Here is a 16,746-nt window from a genome sequence, read left to right on the forward strand (position 1 = left end):
CTATGAGACAAATTGTGATTTGTGAATATGGGCTATACAAATAAAATTTGATTGATTGATTGATTATTATAATTTTTTGTTACAATCAATAATTTTCATTCATTTTATATATAAACTAGAATGGCTCTCAGTAGAGTGCGAACCCCCACCAAGGCCCAACCGCCTCCTTAAATACAGTCAAGCTGCACGACATTGCACACACTCATAGATATAAATCCCCCAAATATGCCCGATTTTTTCACCAAGATTCATGAATTATTCCAGAGGTGAGAATGTTGAAAACAAAAAGTTGAAGAAAGTAAAAAAATATGTCCTGGTTCTGCTCCCCTGATCCAGATCAGCACCAAGATTTACTGGGTTCTTACCTGACACATACCTGTACCACATTCATACAGGTAGAGGTAAATATATGATGAATATGTAAAATTTGATAAACCATCATATTTGTTGTTAGATTATCTTGACCATCAGCGATAATTTTGTTGCAGCAGACAAAGTATTCTCATAATAATTGTGTTGCATTTTGCACGTATTTGACCTTAATGAGGGAACCGTCGTCACACAAAAAGAATCACAGCAAAATAATTGCACCAAAATGCTCCAATCATTCATTCCTCTCAGACTCACTCATCCCACACACATCATCTCCGAGCGCTGACACATTTCCATCTTGGCACAGACATTTGCATGATTGCGCTCCTCAGACTCGACGCGGATCAATGCATGGCTCAATAAGGGATATAAATAGAAGAGACGATCGCCTTTCCACCGGGCGCTTGGAAATTCGCGGAGACACTGGAGGAGCAACAGGCGCTCGTAAATGAAGACATGGCGGCCCCCGCGTTTGGACGCTCTAGTGCTTTGGTGTAACAATGCTTTGCTCTTGAGAACAGAATAACAAGCCCACAGATGCAGACGCACACACACACAAACACACACACACACACACACACTGTCCACCTACACCATCTCTGTTCACTGTGAATCCGGCCTCTGCCATCAGTCATGAACTGAAGCTCGAGTGGGATGAGACCTCTCTGTCCTTGTGTGGGCAAACTTGCTCTGAAATAGTTGCAGCGCAGTTATAAAGGAAAGAAGAAGAATGAAAATGACAGAGGAGGACTCACTTTTTCCACTGGGAGGGATGAAGACACATTGACCTTCTCCCCAGAGCTTCCTTTAATGCGAAGTGTTCACGGCTGATTAAGAAGAGTTTCAGCAGTTTTAAACTAACTCACAGTCATTAGATATATGTACTGATTTATAACATTTCTGTTTGATCGGTCACTCTGTACTGCATTTCCATATCAGCGCGTTTCCACGTGTGTTGACATGTTTGTTCAGCAGGTTACTTGAGCTGTCCAGATCATTGAAACAATAAAATAAAACATCAAAGCAACATCTACAAAGAGTTAAATCAAATTTAACAAACAAGACTTTATCATTTCCGGACAACGTCTCACAGATACTTTGGTGTATATGCTATTTAGGATCTAATCTTGAGTTTTAGTGCAACAATAGAAAAAACTGACTGATCTCAATTATTTATTTTATGTCATATGAAAATAAAATGAATGAAGACTGTTCCGCAAGAAAAAAAATGACAACAGTTTTATTACATAACAATTTTTGTCATGTTTTACAAACCAAAGAAACAGAAAAGTGAGTTGTTGTTTTTTAGGTTTGGTGTTGTGCAGCTGGAGGTCAGATAATGATGCTACAAGCAAAAGTTCAGTCAGAAAGACTGCACAGTCCATGCTCTCTTTTCATCCAATCACAGCCTGGAACACTTTGCTTTGAGCCAATCCCCTGTAAACGGTCAATGTTTGAAAATGCCCTCCCTCCCTCGTGCCATTCAGCTGTTCACTTCAGTACCACCGAGTGACCCACCTCCACCTAATTCATAGGACTGTATCCATGGCCTTTTACACAGTCTCATTCCTCTGTTCACATTCAAATAAATTGTATTCTAATTGACACATTCTCATTTGTTTCAATGGAGAAATTCTCACTTCTAACTTTGCGACTTTTATCCTATGGAAAAGGATAAATCATTTAGCTGGATTGGAAAAATGATGGCTGCATCTTGGGCAGGTTGACTTTCCAACAGAGGACTCTCAGTGACTTGACAGAAACAAAAACCATAAATTGAACCTTTCAGTCCGATCACAATTATATTTTTTCGCAAACAAATCAAATTCCCCCTATCCAGACACAAACAAGATGGAAAATCTATTTCATTTAACCAGGTGTGATGAAGAAAAACACTGAGACGCACTGAATGACTCATCCAACCGTTTCTATATTTCCATACCATTCTTTTTAACTGCAAGGCCACATATTACAGCGTCCTTCAATGTAAAACATATTACTTTATACTCTGCCTATATTCATTTGTGTTTCATCTTTGTCTGTATTGATCCTGCTTTCATCCATTACTCTTTTCATATCTGGTCTTATCATAGAAACCAAGGATACTGATAATGCTTCCTGGTATTGTGAACTCCAGTTGCATGCTTCAACAGTAAAAGCCGGAGGGACTGAGGCGCTCGCTGCTAAAAGCCAGGGATGAGCATTTCATGAAGACGTTAAGGAAGATACAGTGAAGTGTGACCTACATTGCTCGAATAAAGCCACAGATATGGGTCTATTTTTATAGGTCTGGTGTAACAATAGTTCCTGTCGTGTGACGGTTGTAATAATGCCAATTATCATTTGACAATAGTGGACATGCTTATCTGTCAACAGAGGCGAGCTCCATAAACACTAAGTGGATGGAAAGAATCTGAGGGCAGGACTCATCAAGCGGTTAACTCGGCAGCTGTTAGGCGGTTTGTTTCTGAGGGGGACGCAGGCTGTCCGGCACTGTGGGCCCACTGATTACTGCTTTTACTCCACGGTGCTTTCCAGCAGTGGGCTGAGGCCTGAGCACACATGTGACCTATTGAACAGTGACTGGAAAGCTTTGCAAGTGGTGCTGTCAACACCAGGACATAAATAAAGCTAAAGATAGGGTGATGTGGCTTCAGCCCAGGTCTCTGCTCAGCCAAGGGCTTTTTATAGAAACTATCTGATTTATAAAAGGCTAACGGGGACTATTTTTGAACCAGTGGGCTTGGGGGAGGGGGATCTTGGAAACTTGTGACGCTTCTGGGTGCATGACTGACCCCTCTGACTTGAACGTGTCCGTGGTGGTTGGTTGTGGGAGTTGCAGCAGATAGCAGATGCGGCGGGGATCAAACTGGCCAAAGGCCTGTGATGTTTTTGGAGACAATCCAGAGAGGCAGACAGATGATCACATGGGTCTATCCCAGTCAGACCCATTAAGTTATCGGATCACTCTGTAATGGTTCTGTCCGGGGATGGACTTTAAATAAGCTTTGATTCAGTCCAACTCATTTGAATTAAAGATATAATATGTAACACTTAATTATAATGTCTAAAAAACAACTAGACCTGTGTTGTATACTTTTTTGATGTATGTGCTTATAAAACGTTCTTAACATTTGTTTCCAACAGACGTTACATTTTGATTGCATCATATCTGCTTTAGCTGTGGCTTTTCCTGTTTAAACTTCTGGGACGAATGATGTATGACAGTGGACAAACACACGGCTAGCCAGTTAGCCAGTCGGCTGCTTGTTCCTTACACTGTTTGTATTGGTCACTTACTCTTGCATAACATGAGCAAAACTTTAATACATTACCTCATCCATGCACAAATTTTATTTGTATAGCCCATATTCACAAATCACAATTTGTCTCATAGAGCGTAACAAGGTGCTGCATCCTCTGTTCTTAACCCTCAACAAGAGTAAGGAAAAACCATATACTACATTGAAAATGAAATGCATGATTTGTCCTTAATTTCAATAATAAGTACCTTATATACCACAGTGTATCAATCATAACTGTCTTAGGCTGTGGACTATTAGGGTTATTACTTAAAAGTCAGTTAGTAGACCACACTACATGTCTAATGAGACAGTCATTGCAGATAAATGGTGTTATTCTGGAACCCCTTAAAAACTGAGAAGATAGTGTTGTTACAGGATTGGGCAATAAAACAATATCAATAGTTATCGCAATATGATTTTCTTTAAAAGCAATATAACAAAAGTCCAATAAAAATCGATACAATTATTATACATTGTGCAAATACAGTGAGGACATATTACACATCATCGATCTATCACAACCCTCACTCAAGCAAAAATCTGTCCCTATACATTTTTAAGAAATAAAGATTGGACATTTTTGGTCATATTACCCAGTCCTACGTTCTCATACATGCGTGGATGCCACAGATAAAAATACTTAATGTGACTCCTTTGTTCTGCACCGTGGTTTGGTCTCCGGCAAATTACTGGCCATCCAATTATAACCCATGTTTATTATGATAATGGACTTCTGGGACCACTGGTTTAGATCAACTCCCCTTAACCTTGACTGAAATCGCTCCAAATGTAAATCTCTTGATTCTTACGCCTTCAGGACTCAGCGAGCCAAACGTCTCTGACACTGATTTTAAACAGACAAGAGTGAAGGAAACTAATAGGGTCTGACCGAGCTGTGATGCAGTGCTGACCGTGCGTTGCTATAGACATCCAGCACAAACAGAGGATCTTGGGTTGACTCAGAGGAGCTTAAAGAGTCCCTGAGTAAAGTCAAGACGACTTCCCTGAGGAGCGTGTAGGTGTCTGTTGCCCACTCATGGTTCAATGCTCTGTAACCAAGCTCCGATTTCAAGGGTCAGGATGTTACATGTCACACTGTGTCTCAATCAACTTTTACTGTAGGTAGACGGAGTAACTTAACCATGAGGCTAAAAATAAAACATCAAGGCCACGGGGAAGCTAACAGATATTTAGAGGAAAAATAGCCCATAGATCAACGTGTAAATAGTGTTTGAGTTGACGGCCAAGTGTAGGATTACGGATCGTGACCTCTCTCATGACGGTGAAGCACTGTTTTATTAAATTATCATAATAGACCACCAACAGTGAGCCCAAGGCCAAAGAGACAGAAACTCATCTCTTCTTCTGCTGTGATTTATAACCCACTCAGTGAGTCGAGGCCACCGCCTGACAACCTTAATATTATTTGCTGTATATAACCTGTAAAAGCTGTATATTGTCTAGCAAGTTGTTCTGGTTGTACCCGAGGCCCTGAACCTGGGTGAAGGCCAGACGACCACATCCGGGAAAGACAGGTGGCGGGTGAGTGGACGGTTTGGCCGGAATAAGTTAGAGATCACATCGTGTTTGCCGAGCATCCACAGAAAATAGATAACGCTGCTAAATAAAGCGCCGTAATAAATACCCAACCGTCCACGTGTTCCCGTACGAGAAAGACACATCAGATATTTTTGCAGTACGGTTTTATTTTCTGACAGCGTGATGCCGATGGATCACTGGCTCATAGACAAGTAGGGGGGAGATATGAGCCGGCCAAGCGTTTGTGTTGTGTTACATGTGCTGTTTGTATCCATGGCAACTGCACATGGCCGTGTCCCCTGATTGCCAGATAGAGTCGCTGTCCTTGAAAATATGGAGCAACCTAAAGTGATTTAGGAGCGGAGCGTCCTGTTTTTTGGCCGTTACCGATGAAAGAAGAAGACGAGACTCTGCGTGGCGTCTTCAAAACTGTGAGATTAGAAGATTAAATAGAGTAATTTGGTTGAGAGTAAATGGTGACTGTGGTTTAGTGGCAAATGTGGTTTGAGCCTCCGCAGCTTCATGACTGTCGAATAAAGTCTTATGTATTGTGTAAGAATTAGATTAGATAATGTAGCTTCACTTAGAGAGGCTCTCAGCAGTTTAGGAGAGTCACAAGGCACATATTGGACGAGTCAAAGCACAGCAGAGGACAAGTTACTCTGACTTTTCATCTCTCGGGGCTCCAAAAACACAAAGTCCTATACTTCCCATAATGCAAATTGACAGAATTTTTAATGTCAATTCCTTTTTGTCTGGTAAACTCTTACTCCAGGCACCAAGCTGTGGTGGAATGTCAATGAGTACATTAACTAATGTGCTCTGCTAAGATACAGTTTATAGGTGTTTGTACTTTGCTTAAATATTTCTAGTTTATGCCACTTCATGCTTCAAATCTACCAAATATCAGAGGGAAATATCGTCCTTCCACTACATTCAACAGCTATCATTGCTATTTACTTTTCAGATTCAGTAATTAAATACAAAACCTATTGATTTGATCAAATACAGTGCAATAAAAATGTTAATCTTAATAGTATATGAAGCAACATTAAATGATCCTGTCACATACATATGATTAAACACTGTCCCTTTGTTAACCCGAATACTTTTACGTATAACAGAACGCTTTTGTAGTATTAACAATTTTATTCTGGGCTTTTACTTCAACCTGGAGAATTTTTACACCATGGGAAATTTTCTCGACCTTTGAAAAGCTCCACTTGAGCCAAAGAGCACATTTGTGAGATGGCTGATAGTTACTCCTCATGATCAATGGACTTTCACATAATTAGTGGAGTGCCCCTTTGAAGGAATACACATATATGTGCATTTGATTGTAGAAAAAGATTACGCAAAAAAATACTACACAAATTCCCATAAAACTTGGTGGAAAAGTGTGGTATTGGTCAAGGAAAAACCCATCAAGTTTTGGTGATGACCCAGATCAGGAGACAGACCCAGAAAGATCAGGCATGTGAAATTTGAATTGCTTTATTCATGTAAATTCTTTAAGCTGCAGAAAGGGCCTGGAGTCTCCATGCAGTAACTCGTACATGTCTCTGTGGTGTCATCATTACTCACACCAAAGCCTGCATCATTCACCATATTCCCACAAAGAGATAACATGATATGTGTGGCCAACGACTTCCTCTGCTGCAGGTTTACATTTCAAAAGTCGCTCAGATGTTGCTGTGTCTGGAAAAATTACACTACAACAAGCAAGTAGATCTCCTGATGCTAAAAATACATGTGACTGACTCTATTTCTGAGGCCTGACTGTGATATCTGATTACATGGCACATCGATCGCGGCTGAGGATGATGTGCTATTCTCAGGTATTCTCAGTCTCAATTAAGCTCCGAGGATGCTATGTTGGAAGGATTATTCGGTACACTTTAAATATAATTCTTACACACACGCACATAAAAATACACAGACACGTACGCAGAAATCATTCCTTTCATAACCATCAGACGTTCGATGGAAATGAAACCAGACAGGGTGACACAACCTCTTGATGCAAATTACATTTACACCTTCCACAGTGGACAAGGCGGACGATCAGAGGCAAGGTCAAGTGTAATTGACAGTAAAAAGAAGAAGCTCGGATGTATGATGTGTTCTGCTGAAGTCTGCCATTATATATGAAATACGATCCATATATAACACGTGTGTATGTGGTTTAGTTTTACTGTATGACTAAGTCCTAAAAGACATGGATTTAGTCATACAGTACAACTGTGTGTGATTCAAAAGAAAGTAGATGCCGCCACCTACAGGGTGACCCACAAGCTGCATGCATGGTGCACATGATTTAAATTAAAGTGAAAATATTATAGACCCAATTTCATAAAAGTGTAAAGTGCTTGAAGTGAGATTGCAAAAAAAATCTTATTCTGCTTGGTGTACATGCAAAAGTTTTTATTTGTGATTTATGCGTCTGTATTTTCTTTTCTTTTTCACCTAAAACGATTGTGCTGATCTTTTGTTTCTCTAAATCTATTATTCATTACACTGATATGTTAAAGATTTTGATTTTTTAAAATATTATTTATTCGACCAATAATAATAGCAGGCGGAATTATTAGTTTTCAAAATAAATCCTATTATTGTTAATACTGTTGTTGATATAATATTGATGCTTAAATTGATCATTGTTCTTTCATTTGTCTCATTCAGAATCTCCAATGGGAGGAAATACCTCATTCAAAAATATTGCCACAATGTACATTTATTAAAATATTAGTTTATCAATAAAATATCAAAACTCTGCAGAACTGAAGGGACAAATAAAACTTGTCAAATGAACATAGTATGTTAATAATCGACTGTGATCCCTGTGCATGATTTTCTGAGTTTAAACATTGGCTCGAGGGAAAGCCCTTTCACAAAGAGGCTGTGGATACCAGGTACAAGGTTCAGGCAAAGAAGCTTAACGTGCTTGGAAGAGAAACTGCTTCATGCTCATGTATTCAAACACAGACAATACAAATAAATATGAGACAAATGTACAGTGTTGGATTATTTGCAAAATCTTAGAAAACCAAATGATTGATGACAGAAACACTTATTTTTTAGACCACTATTGAGACCACTTCAATATGTAGGTAAAACAGACTAAAACAAGATATATTGTTATATTATTTAATTCGGCAGCCATGGCAAGATTCTGAATGCATTACAAAAATATTCAAACCACCCATAAAATACATTGTTTCATGTTTTTTTTTCCACATCAACAACATCAAACAATCACATCTGAGGCATCTTTATTCATGTGCGTGTTTTGTTGTATGGGAACAACATAGGTTTATCCCCTCCAAGCCTCTGTATTAGTAAAATCCAAGCCCATCTAAATAAGGAGCAGCTTTACACAAAGCTGCCATTAGTCACCCAAGAGAGACACCAGGGCCTCTGTCAGGCATTTACATACTGGACTGTGCATATATTGTTCTTGCAAATGCAGCTTGTGGGCTGAGCTGTTTAATAACAGTGTGCATCACCTCCTGTAGAGACATTAGACCAGGAGCTGGGACACTTCAGCCAGGACACAGTTTCACCTCAGAATGAAGATCACGAAAACAAAGAATTTGATTAAGAAAAACCAAAACCTGCGCTTGTTATTGCTGCTGGAGTTTAATAAATCCTCTATGGGCAATAATGTGTGAACGCAGGTTTTTGTTAAACCTGAAGACTAGTCTAAAAATAATAAATCTCCCTGCTGGGGGGGGGGGGGGGGGGGTCTGAAGTCTCCTGAGCTCTAAAGGATCTGAGCCTTTCACGCCACCCAACCCTCCTCCTCCTCCTCATGGTTAGAGCAAATGCAGCTCTAATCCAATCCCACCTCCAGTTGGCATTGCTGGACTGGAAGGGCTCTGGGGCCAGGAGGACTGTGAATCCACCAGCGATAGGCCGGATCAACAGGGGATCACTGTGGATCAGCAAGGAGGCCGAGGACGTGAATCTGCAGAGGGCACGGTGGTGAGATACCAGCCTGCAAACAGCCCACTGTACTGCTGAATGAATTTACCTGTTGCATATAACTGCATGTTAGATGATTATGTTGGTTGATGAATAGCACCTTGTTGCCTCAGCAACACTTGTCCTTGAACAGTTTACAGAGATAAAAAAAACACACCTTTGAATCTTCAGTATCGCTCATGATAACAATCACTAAACAGCACATGGCAGTAATCGTAGCCAAATAACACTACAATATTAGCTGACTGCTAATTTTATATTGCTAATGTGCTTTTATTTTTCCATGAACTCCTTCCATCCTTCTTACTCTGCATCTGAATGTGCTGGCAGTTGTGATAATTGCTCCTTGAACTTATTCTGTACATATCAACTTCCTCCTCAGGACAAGCTACCATGAGGTAAAATACAATTACACTCAAATTAATGCATTCACTGTCATCTAGAAGAGCTTTTGTTTAGGTCACGTTAATTGGAGGAACGCACTTTCCTTCCTTGGAGAGGCTGGGGAGGCCTGAAGTTGTTTTCCATGCGTTTCCTCTGATCCTCTTCCTCTCCAGAGAACAGGAGCAATCGAAACTTGCCCATCTGCAGTGAGAGAGAGTAAAAAAAAAAAGAATATATGTTCACAAGAAAAATAGTCATACCCTCTTTGTGCTGCAGCATTTTTCTTTTAGCCCCTTGTTATGAAAAACAAATAATATCCTGTTACATAAGGGCTTTTCCCTATTGGGTCTCCAAGCATGCATTTCTCAGTTGAATCTCTGAACCCATGCAGTTATCCATCCATCAAGATAATCAGCTGCAGGGGCTCAAAGGCTTCAGGACCTGGAGTCATGAGTTGCAGGGCCCGGTTTGCGTGGCTTACACCTCACCCCCAGCTAAGCTACCGCCAGAGACCCTTCCTGACTACACCCGGCATCGCCATCAATACAACTTCTGTTTTCTCTGACTACAAAAAGACCCACAAAGGGTGAGGGTCTAATCCGAACACTGGCAGCAGTCGCCACGGGTCCAGCTCAAGGGGAGACCAGGAGGGAATCTGCTGCAGACGTCCAGTTAAGTCAGCTTAACTTGTCAGCAACCTGGAGTTATCAGACCTAAACTTTCAGTTCAGTGCTTAGAGAGGTGCATTAAAAACATGTCAATCCCCCATGAATGATGAGCTGCTCCTTCTTGTGGCCTCTAAATATAGTGTCACACGTTGGTCAAACACTAAGAATTTTCTGAATCGCAGCGGTACACCCTACCATCCACGGCTAAACCCGCCGTTCCATCACTGATGCGGTGATGCTGAACTTTTAGTAAAAAAGGAGGCCATGGATCCTCACAGCCCAGTGGAGCACAGCCATTAACATTATGCAGGCCAGGAAACAGGAGTTTCACAATTGACTGATCAACTGCTGCATCAGCGACTTAAGCTCCACTTAAAAAACATGCAATTCCTTTCTCCAAGTACCGAGTGCAGCCGTGGCATTAAGGTCAACAAAGTGATGTCAGACAAAACATCACACATGGGATTTGAGAAATCTGCATGCAGATCACTGGAAATGTAAAAAACAAGCATTGTGCAGATCAAGAAATAGTCATTACATTTTATTTTAAGTAGCTTACTTGTTATTTCAGATACATCTTTTTGAACTAGATGAAAATCAGTAGAGCTCGTACGTCTGCCAAGGCCCAACAGTCAAGCTGCACCAAATTTCCCACGCACATAGAAAAATAGTCCCTTAATAAGCCCGATTTTTATTTGAATTTATTTTTTAAATCAAGATCCATGAATTAATGTCTGGATAAATCAGTGTAAATTATGAAAATGACCCATGTTAAATCAATGTTAAATCAAGTGGTAAAAAAATTCCTGGATCCGCACCAAACATTTATGAGTTCCTCCCTGACCCTAAACAAATCATTCCAAGTTTTACGGTATTCTGTCCTGGAGATTTGCGTAATCTTGCTTATAAACAAACAAATAAACAACAGTCATGGTGTATTCATCATGACCAAGGGAAGTTTGGTTTACACACTTCTGATGCGGTTATTGTCACAAGATCTATTTTCATTGATTAAACTATAAAATCTACTGCTTTAAAATAATCATTGACTTTTCTCATTACTGGTTTGTGGCTAAGAAAGCTGGACTGTGGTCAATGCTGTGTTTGACTGACTGGGCCAAGTGACAACAATGATCTCTACATGCAGGTTAAAGAAAATATATATATATGCATTATGTTGTAGATTATTCCTCACAAAAATGTAAATATGCCACTACCAAAAAAGTGTTTGTCTTCGTTAGCCATCGTTAAAATGACTGATCTTCTTTATGATGCAGAAGATCACTATAATGTAAACCCTGACTACAGCACTGAAACAAAAATATTCCCAATGCTTCAAGATGTCTTAAAGTTTTAAACAATATGAAAAATGCCACATGTGGTAGAAATGCTGTGGTCAATGGAGCGTGTCTGCAACATGCACCTGTTTATCTGACACGATGATTGGCTCCTTCAGGACGATCCAGGTGACGCTCTCGTGTAGAGGGGGCGTGGTCAGTGAGCCCAGGTAGGTCCAGTACTGGAGGCTGCTGGGTAAGAGGCACTTGGGGTTGAAACGTTTGAAATCTGTGACGCTGCCCTGTGATAGAAACACACCAGACAACAGAGTTTACATCAGTGCAACAAAGCTCAGAGCAGGTCATAAAAAAACCACACACACACAAAACAAAAACATTACATGCAATAAAAACCAATAACAATCAATAGTACTCGCCTTAAATTTCACCATGTACAGAGCGTCTGTTATCGTGTGGAGCCACCTGTGGTCGTCACCTGTCTTTCATAACACACACACACACAGTTTCTGAATTAGTCAGATATGAACTCCTAAAGATTGGGTCTGGACATTTTCCAGAAGTTTGCCTTTCGTGAAAGAGGAACACTGCAGGAGATTGTCCGAGTCAGACGAGTTCACAATTAAATGTGCGGAACATGAATAGAGCCTTCAGCAGGACATGAAAAATATAAATTTCGCTGCAGATATCAAATCAACACTGGCATCAGCTCCAGAATCTTGACGTCTTTCCAAGTTGACATCTTCGTCGGCATCTTCTGCGTGTACGACACCTCTTTTTCATCCAGAGATATTTGTATTCTTTTTGCTCGCTCCGATATTTCCTGCTGTATTCTTACTCTAACTTTTTCCTGGGGAGGAAAAGTTCTGGAAAAAGTCAGGAAAAAAACTGGCTCGGACAATTGTGTTCTCACACACAGCCACTCGCAGCTTTGTGACAAAAATAACTCAACTTCTCTCACAACCTCTACACACAAATATGTAAATGATGGTGGGGGGGGAAAAGGGAACATGAGATTAAATCCTGGGTTACAGTCTACAAACAACAAATGATTTTGCATTGGCTTCTGTTCAACACTGCACGACTTAATGCAGAATGCAAAACTACTGTAATACAAAATGGAGAGGAAAGGGGGCACGGGGACAGAAAACCGGATTGCACTTAAGTAAGACATCTTACATCTAGGAAGATGCCGAGGACAGCGAGGCCGTCGGGAGCTGCTGCCGCCTCCCCAAACGTCTTGTACTTGACAGCGTTCCAGTGAACTAAATGAAGCTAGAGGGCGAAAAAGAGGAAAGACAGACAGGAACAAAATAATAACAGGGTTTTTGTAGTTAAATAAATGAAATGTCATGCATGCTACTGTACATTATCGCCATCCCAGTGTGCTGATAACATCTGGAATTTCCCATATCCTGTTCTAAGCTATAGTATATAACGCATATCGTCTTTAAGTTGTGGTTTTTAAGTTTAGAAAGTTGGGATGAACAAGCTCAAATATCTATCATTATATTTCATATATTGTTATTTTGACACTCATACAAAGTAAATGTACACCCAAATGCTGGGTATTCTTTTCAGCAATTAAGCAGTATTTTGACTTTATTCAAAGAAAAATACACAAACAAATATTCCTTACTACACACCTGAGATAAACTGGTTCAGTCTGTGTTTTGTTTATCAGACGATGACACACTGAAGTATTCTAGATCCCAAACACTGACCTCAGAAGCGTAGCTATTTCCTGCAACAGTGTGCTCAGAGCCGTGGCAGCCCTTTCCGCCCCAGTGGAAATGAAACTGTTTCAGTCTGTAGGGGTTGTCGAGAGGGCCCCCCTGGATCACTGCAGAGGAGAGGAGGAGGAGATGTAAAACCAAAAAGAGGAGAATATTTTGGCTCATGCACTCACCGCCCTGTGGGTGTTATGATACACAGGGCAGCGAGTGTGCAACACCCAAAATACTTTTATTAAATTTTTCTCTGTGAGCTGATGCTTGAGCACTTGCTTCACCAACAAATCTGTTGTAGAAGCCCTGAAGATCAGGTTCTGGTTCGAGATGCAAAAAGCCAACAATCTGCCATGAAGCCAAGATAAAGATGCAGTTAACTTTCTATTCCAGGTCCACTGGAGAACACAGTAAAATCCAGCCCATTGTCATTAAGTGAGTACAGACTGTTTTCTGAGCCTGTGATCTGCACTGCTGCCTGGGTACAGTCCTCTACTCTGATTGATATTCATTGTGATGCTGCTGACATCTTTCTGACAAACAGGCCACATCAGTCCAGGTCAGATTAAATAGGCAGAAATGGCACCAAGCAAAGCACTCATCTTATTCATGGCACAGATGTAGGACAACAATGTGATCTTTTTGGGGAAATAATTAATAGAAAACATGGTTGTATATATCAAGAATGCTATATTTAGACATGCAATACTTTTGAATGTCAATAAGGTGATTAATAGAAAGCCACTTCTGTACTTTCATTTCAATGATGACTTATTTATAACCTAGTTTTAAATTAAGTATTTTAATTATTTCACATTATGTTTTTACTTTAATTTGTCTGTAGTCCCCTCATCTGTTTTTGATTTGGGCTCTAATGCTGTGTGATCTTCAAATTGCTTCAATTCTTCATTTTAACCTAAAGCACCTTGTAGCTGTGTATTGAAAGATTCCATATAAATAAACTATTTATCAATATTGTTATTCATCCAAAGCCAAACTATCGATATATCATAACATTTTAATATTGTTAAACGTTTAAAAATCTGTTGCATACTGTACGTTGGTCTCCTTTGTTTTACTCCGCCCTGCTCTTCTTAACAAAACAGTGACACAGAACACTGGCATCTGGGAATATAACCACGAGTATTCCCAGACCCAGCCACACACACACACTGAAAACTGACAACAGCAGGTTCAGGGGAATTGTGCACTCACTGTGAACTATGGAAGAAAAACACTGATGAAGTGCATTGGTTTCCCGTCAGGTCTCCTCGTTAATTAATAGTTTTTCACCGATAGCTACTTGCCTGCTCTAAGGAAACTGTCTGAGCCAAACTGCCCCGCGTCTCTGAGCTGATCATTCATGGTAATGATGGGGTGGTAAACATGGATCCACCCAGTGATAAAAACAAAATAGGGTCATAATAACCATTGAGATCACCGAAGGTTATTATCCTCTTGTCCTGCAGACAGATGCTCATACACTTAACTGCTGGATGCACTTTTCCCGCAGCATAATCACAGGTTTATTTGCAGCCTCTGATTATGGGCAGTTATGCACATGATTTGCACTTTCTGGAAAATTAAGGTGATTTTACCTTTCTTGTCATACGTTGGTTCTTGTTCACAGACTTACAGTGCAATGTGGCCCACAGCAAATACCAGAACCATGATCATCAATGAACACCGAGCTGGGTTGATAATTGCATGGCAGTAAATATGTTTAATATAGTTATAATCATAGGTCATGTAGCATCAATGGACATAGTCACTGCTAATACTGCTCCGAGGCTCAGGGACATCCTGCCTGAGGAAATACGACAGACTGAGTCAGTAGCTTCCTTTAAATCAAAGCTTTATTGTACTGCAATGACCTGATTTGACCCAATTCTACATTTCTGTAACACATTTAGTGTGTTTATTCTTTTATGACTGTTTGTAAAAAAAAAAAAAAAAAATTGTAGTATTTTTACTGGTGTTTTTATTTGTTAACTTTAATGTATTTTTACTTGTAGGTTTTATTTTCAAGGCACTATGTAACTTTGTTTTGAGAAGTGCTACATACATAAATATATTATAGTTCCTTACCTGAACGGTCGTCCGAGTCGTCGAACTCCACAACCACAGAGTGTCCGTTATTGGAGATGCTGGTGGAGGTACACTGATCATAGTTGAGGACGATCAGGCCCAGACTGGGGTCATGTGAAGCCTGCTGGGGTACGATGTCGATGGGAGACTGCCGGTTGCCCTGGGCCACAGGGTAGTTGTTGTGCCATACAGAGGGACCTAGTCATATAAGCCAGTGAGCAATAAAGACAACATTTTTTAGACTTTGATATACCCACTTCTGTCCTTGTGCCTCGTGATAGCTCAAACAAAAAAAAAAACAGATCGTACTGCAGGGAAAGTTCTTTCAATAGGTTAAAGCTTTAGTTTTGTTAAATGTAATAAATAACATTTATTTATATATTTAAAAGCATGTCTTTCTTCTGAGGCAACAATCAGGTTAATTTAAAAAGGATTAAATATAAAAAATTAATCAGTGAGAAGACCATCTTGTTTCTTGATCACAATGAACAATGGAACAAAGCACTTTATTTATTATTTACCATTTCTGGGAGGTTCCTCCCTTTTTTCTCAAGTAGCCTTGATTCTTTATGGCATGCATTACACAACGTGTTGCCATAATCACGTTAACTGAGGCGTCTGACCTGCATCTGGGGGGATTCACGCATTGCTCAGCTGATTGGCTGATTGAAAAATTGAATGGAGTGAAAAAGCAGGTGCACTGTGGCTCCTGATAAAACAGCTCAGTGAGGAAACTGATACAAAGCCATGTTTTCTCTCTGAGGGACAAATCAGGGCAAAAGCCAGGTTGAGGTTACAGCGGTCATCCCTTTAAGCTCGGGGCTAATCTCGCATTAACAGCCATTTTAACATCTAGGTTACTCCGCTGGATAAAACACGCAATGCAATAAAAACCCTCCAGCAAAACCAAGGGACAGCAAGAATCCATTGTGCAGCCTATGCACAGAGAGGATGCACGTGTGAGATCTTACCGTCCTCCTTTCCATATCCCCAGTGGTTCCCTGTCATTGTCCCTGTTTGTGGAGACAAGTGTGACCGAGCTGACCGTCGCTGCTTGACTCGTGCACTCGGAGGACGGACACGAGCATCAGCCGGTGGAGCTGTTGATGAAGTTTATGTAGTGAGCAAAGGGGAAGGGCAATTATCCCCGTGTTGACACGCCCCCTACACAGACACGCACGCACGCACGCACGCACACACACACACGAACACACACACACACACACACACGAGACATGCACGTCTCTCTACAGTTGTGAGGACACTCATTGACATAATGCATTTCCTGGCCCCTAACCTTAAAGGTCCAGTGTGTAAGATTTAGGTGAAATGGATATATTGGCAGAAATTGAATATAAAATAATCCTATTGATTTTCAATGTTG

The 16,746-nt window shown here is 40.4% G+C and overlaps 1 protein-coding gene across 1 annotated transcript; it reads right to left on the bottom strand.

Moving 5' to 3' along the window:
• Window positions 1-8,998: 8,998 nt before the first annotated feature.
• Window positions 8,999-16,451, bottom strand: ca7 (carbonic anhydrase VII). Its single transcript, XM_034581468.1, has 7 exons — window positions 16,334-16,451; window positions 15,363-15,560; window positions 13,272-13,390; window positions 12,727-12,822; window positions 11,967-12,029; window positions 11,676-11,831; window positions 8,999-9,785 (listed from the first exon to the last, which is right to left on the bottom strand). Exons 1-7 carry the CDS (start codon window positions 16,368-16,370, stop codon window positions 9,666-9,668), a joined length of 789 nt encoding a protein of 262 aa, XP_034437359.1. The 5' UTR covers window positions 16,371-16,451; the 3' UTR covers window positions 8,999-9,665.
• Between the last annotated feature and the right edge of the window lie 295 nt (window positions 16,452-16,746).

This window comes from Hippoglossus hippoglossus, chromosome 3 (genome assembly GCF_009819705.1).
Source record: "Hippoglossus hippoglossus isolate fHipHip1 chromosome 3, fHipHip1.pri, whole genome shotgun sequence".
In the NCBI taxonomy this organism is placed as follows: domain Eukaryota; kingdom Metazoa; phylum Chordata; class Actinopteri; order Pleuronectiformes; family Pleuronectidae; genus Hippoglossus; species Hippoglossus hippoglossus.

Coding starts and splice junctions, on each gene's coding strand:
- ca7 (XM_034581468.1), bottom strand. CDS start 16,370: ATGACAGGGAACCACTGGGGATATGGAAAGGAGGACG. Junction 12,030..12,726: donor TCCTCGGCATCTTCCTAGAT/GTAAGATGTCTT, acceptor GTGTTATGAAAG/ACAGGTGACGACCACAGGTG. Junction 11,832..11,966: donor TGTACATGGTGAAATTTAAG/GCGAGTACTATT, acceptor TTTCTATCACAG/GGCAGCGTCACAGATTTCAA.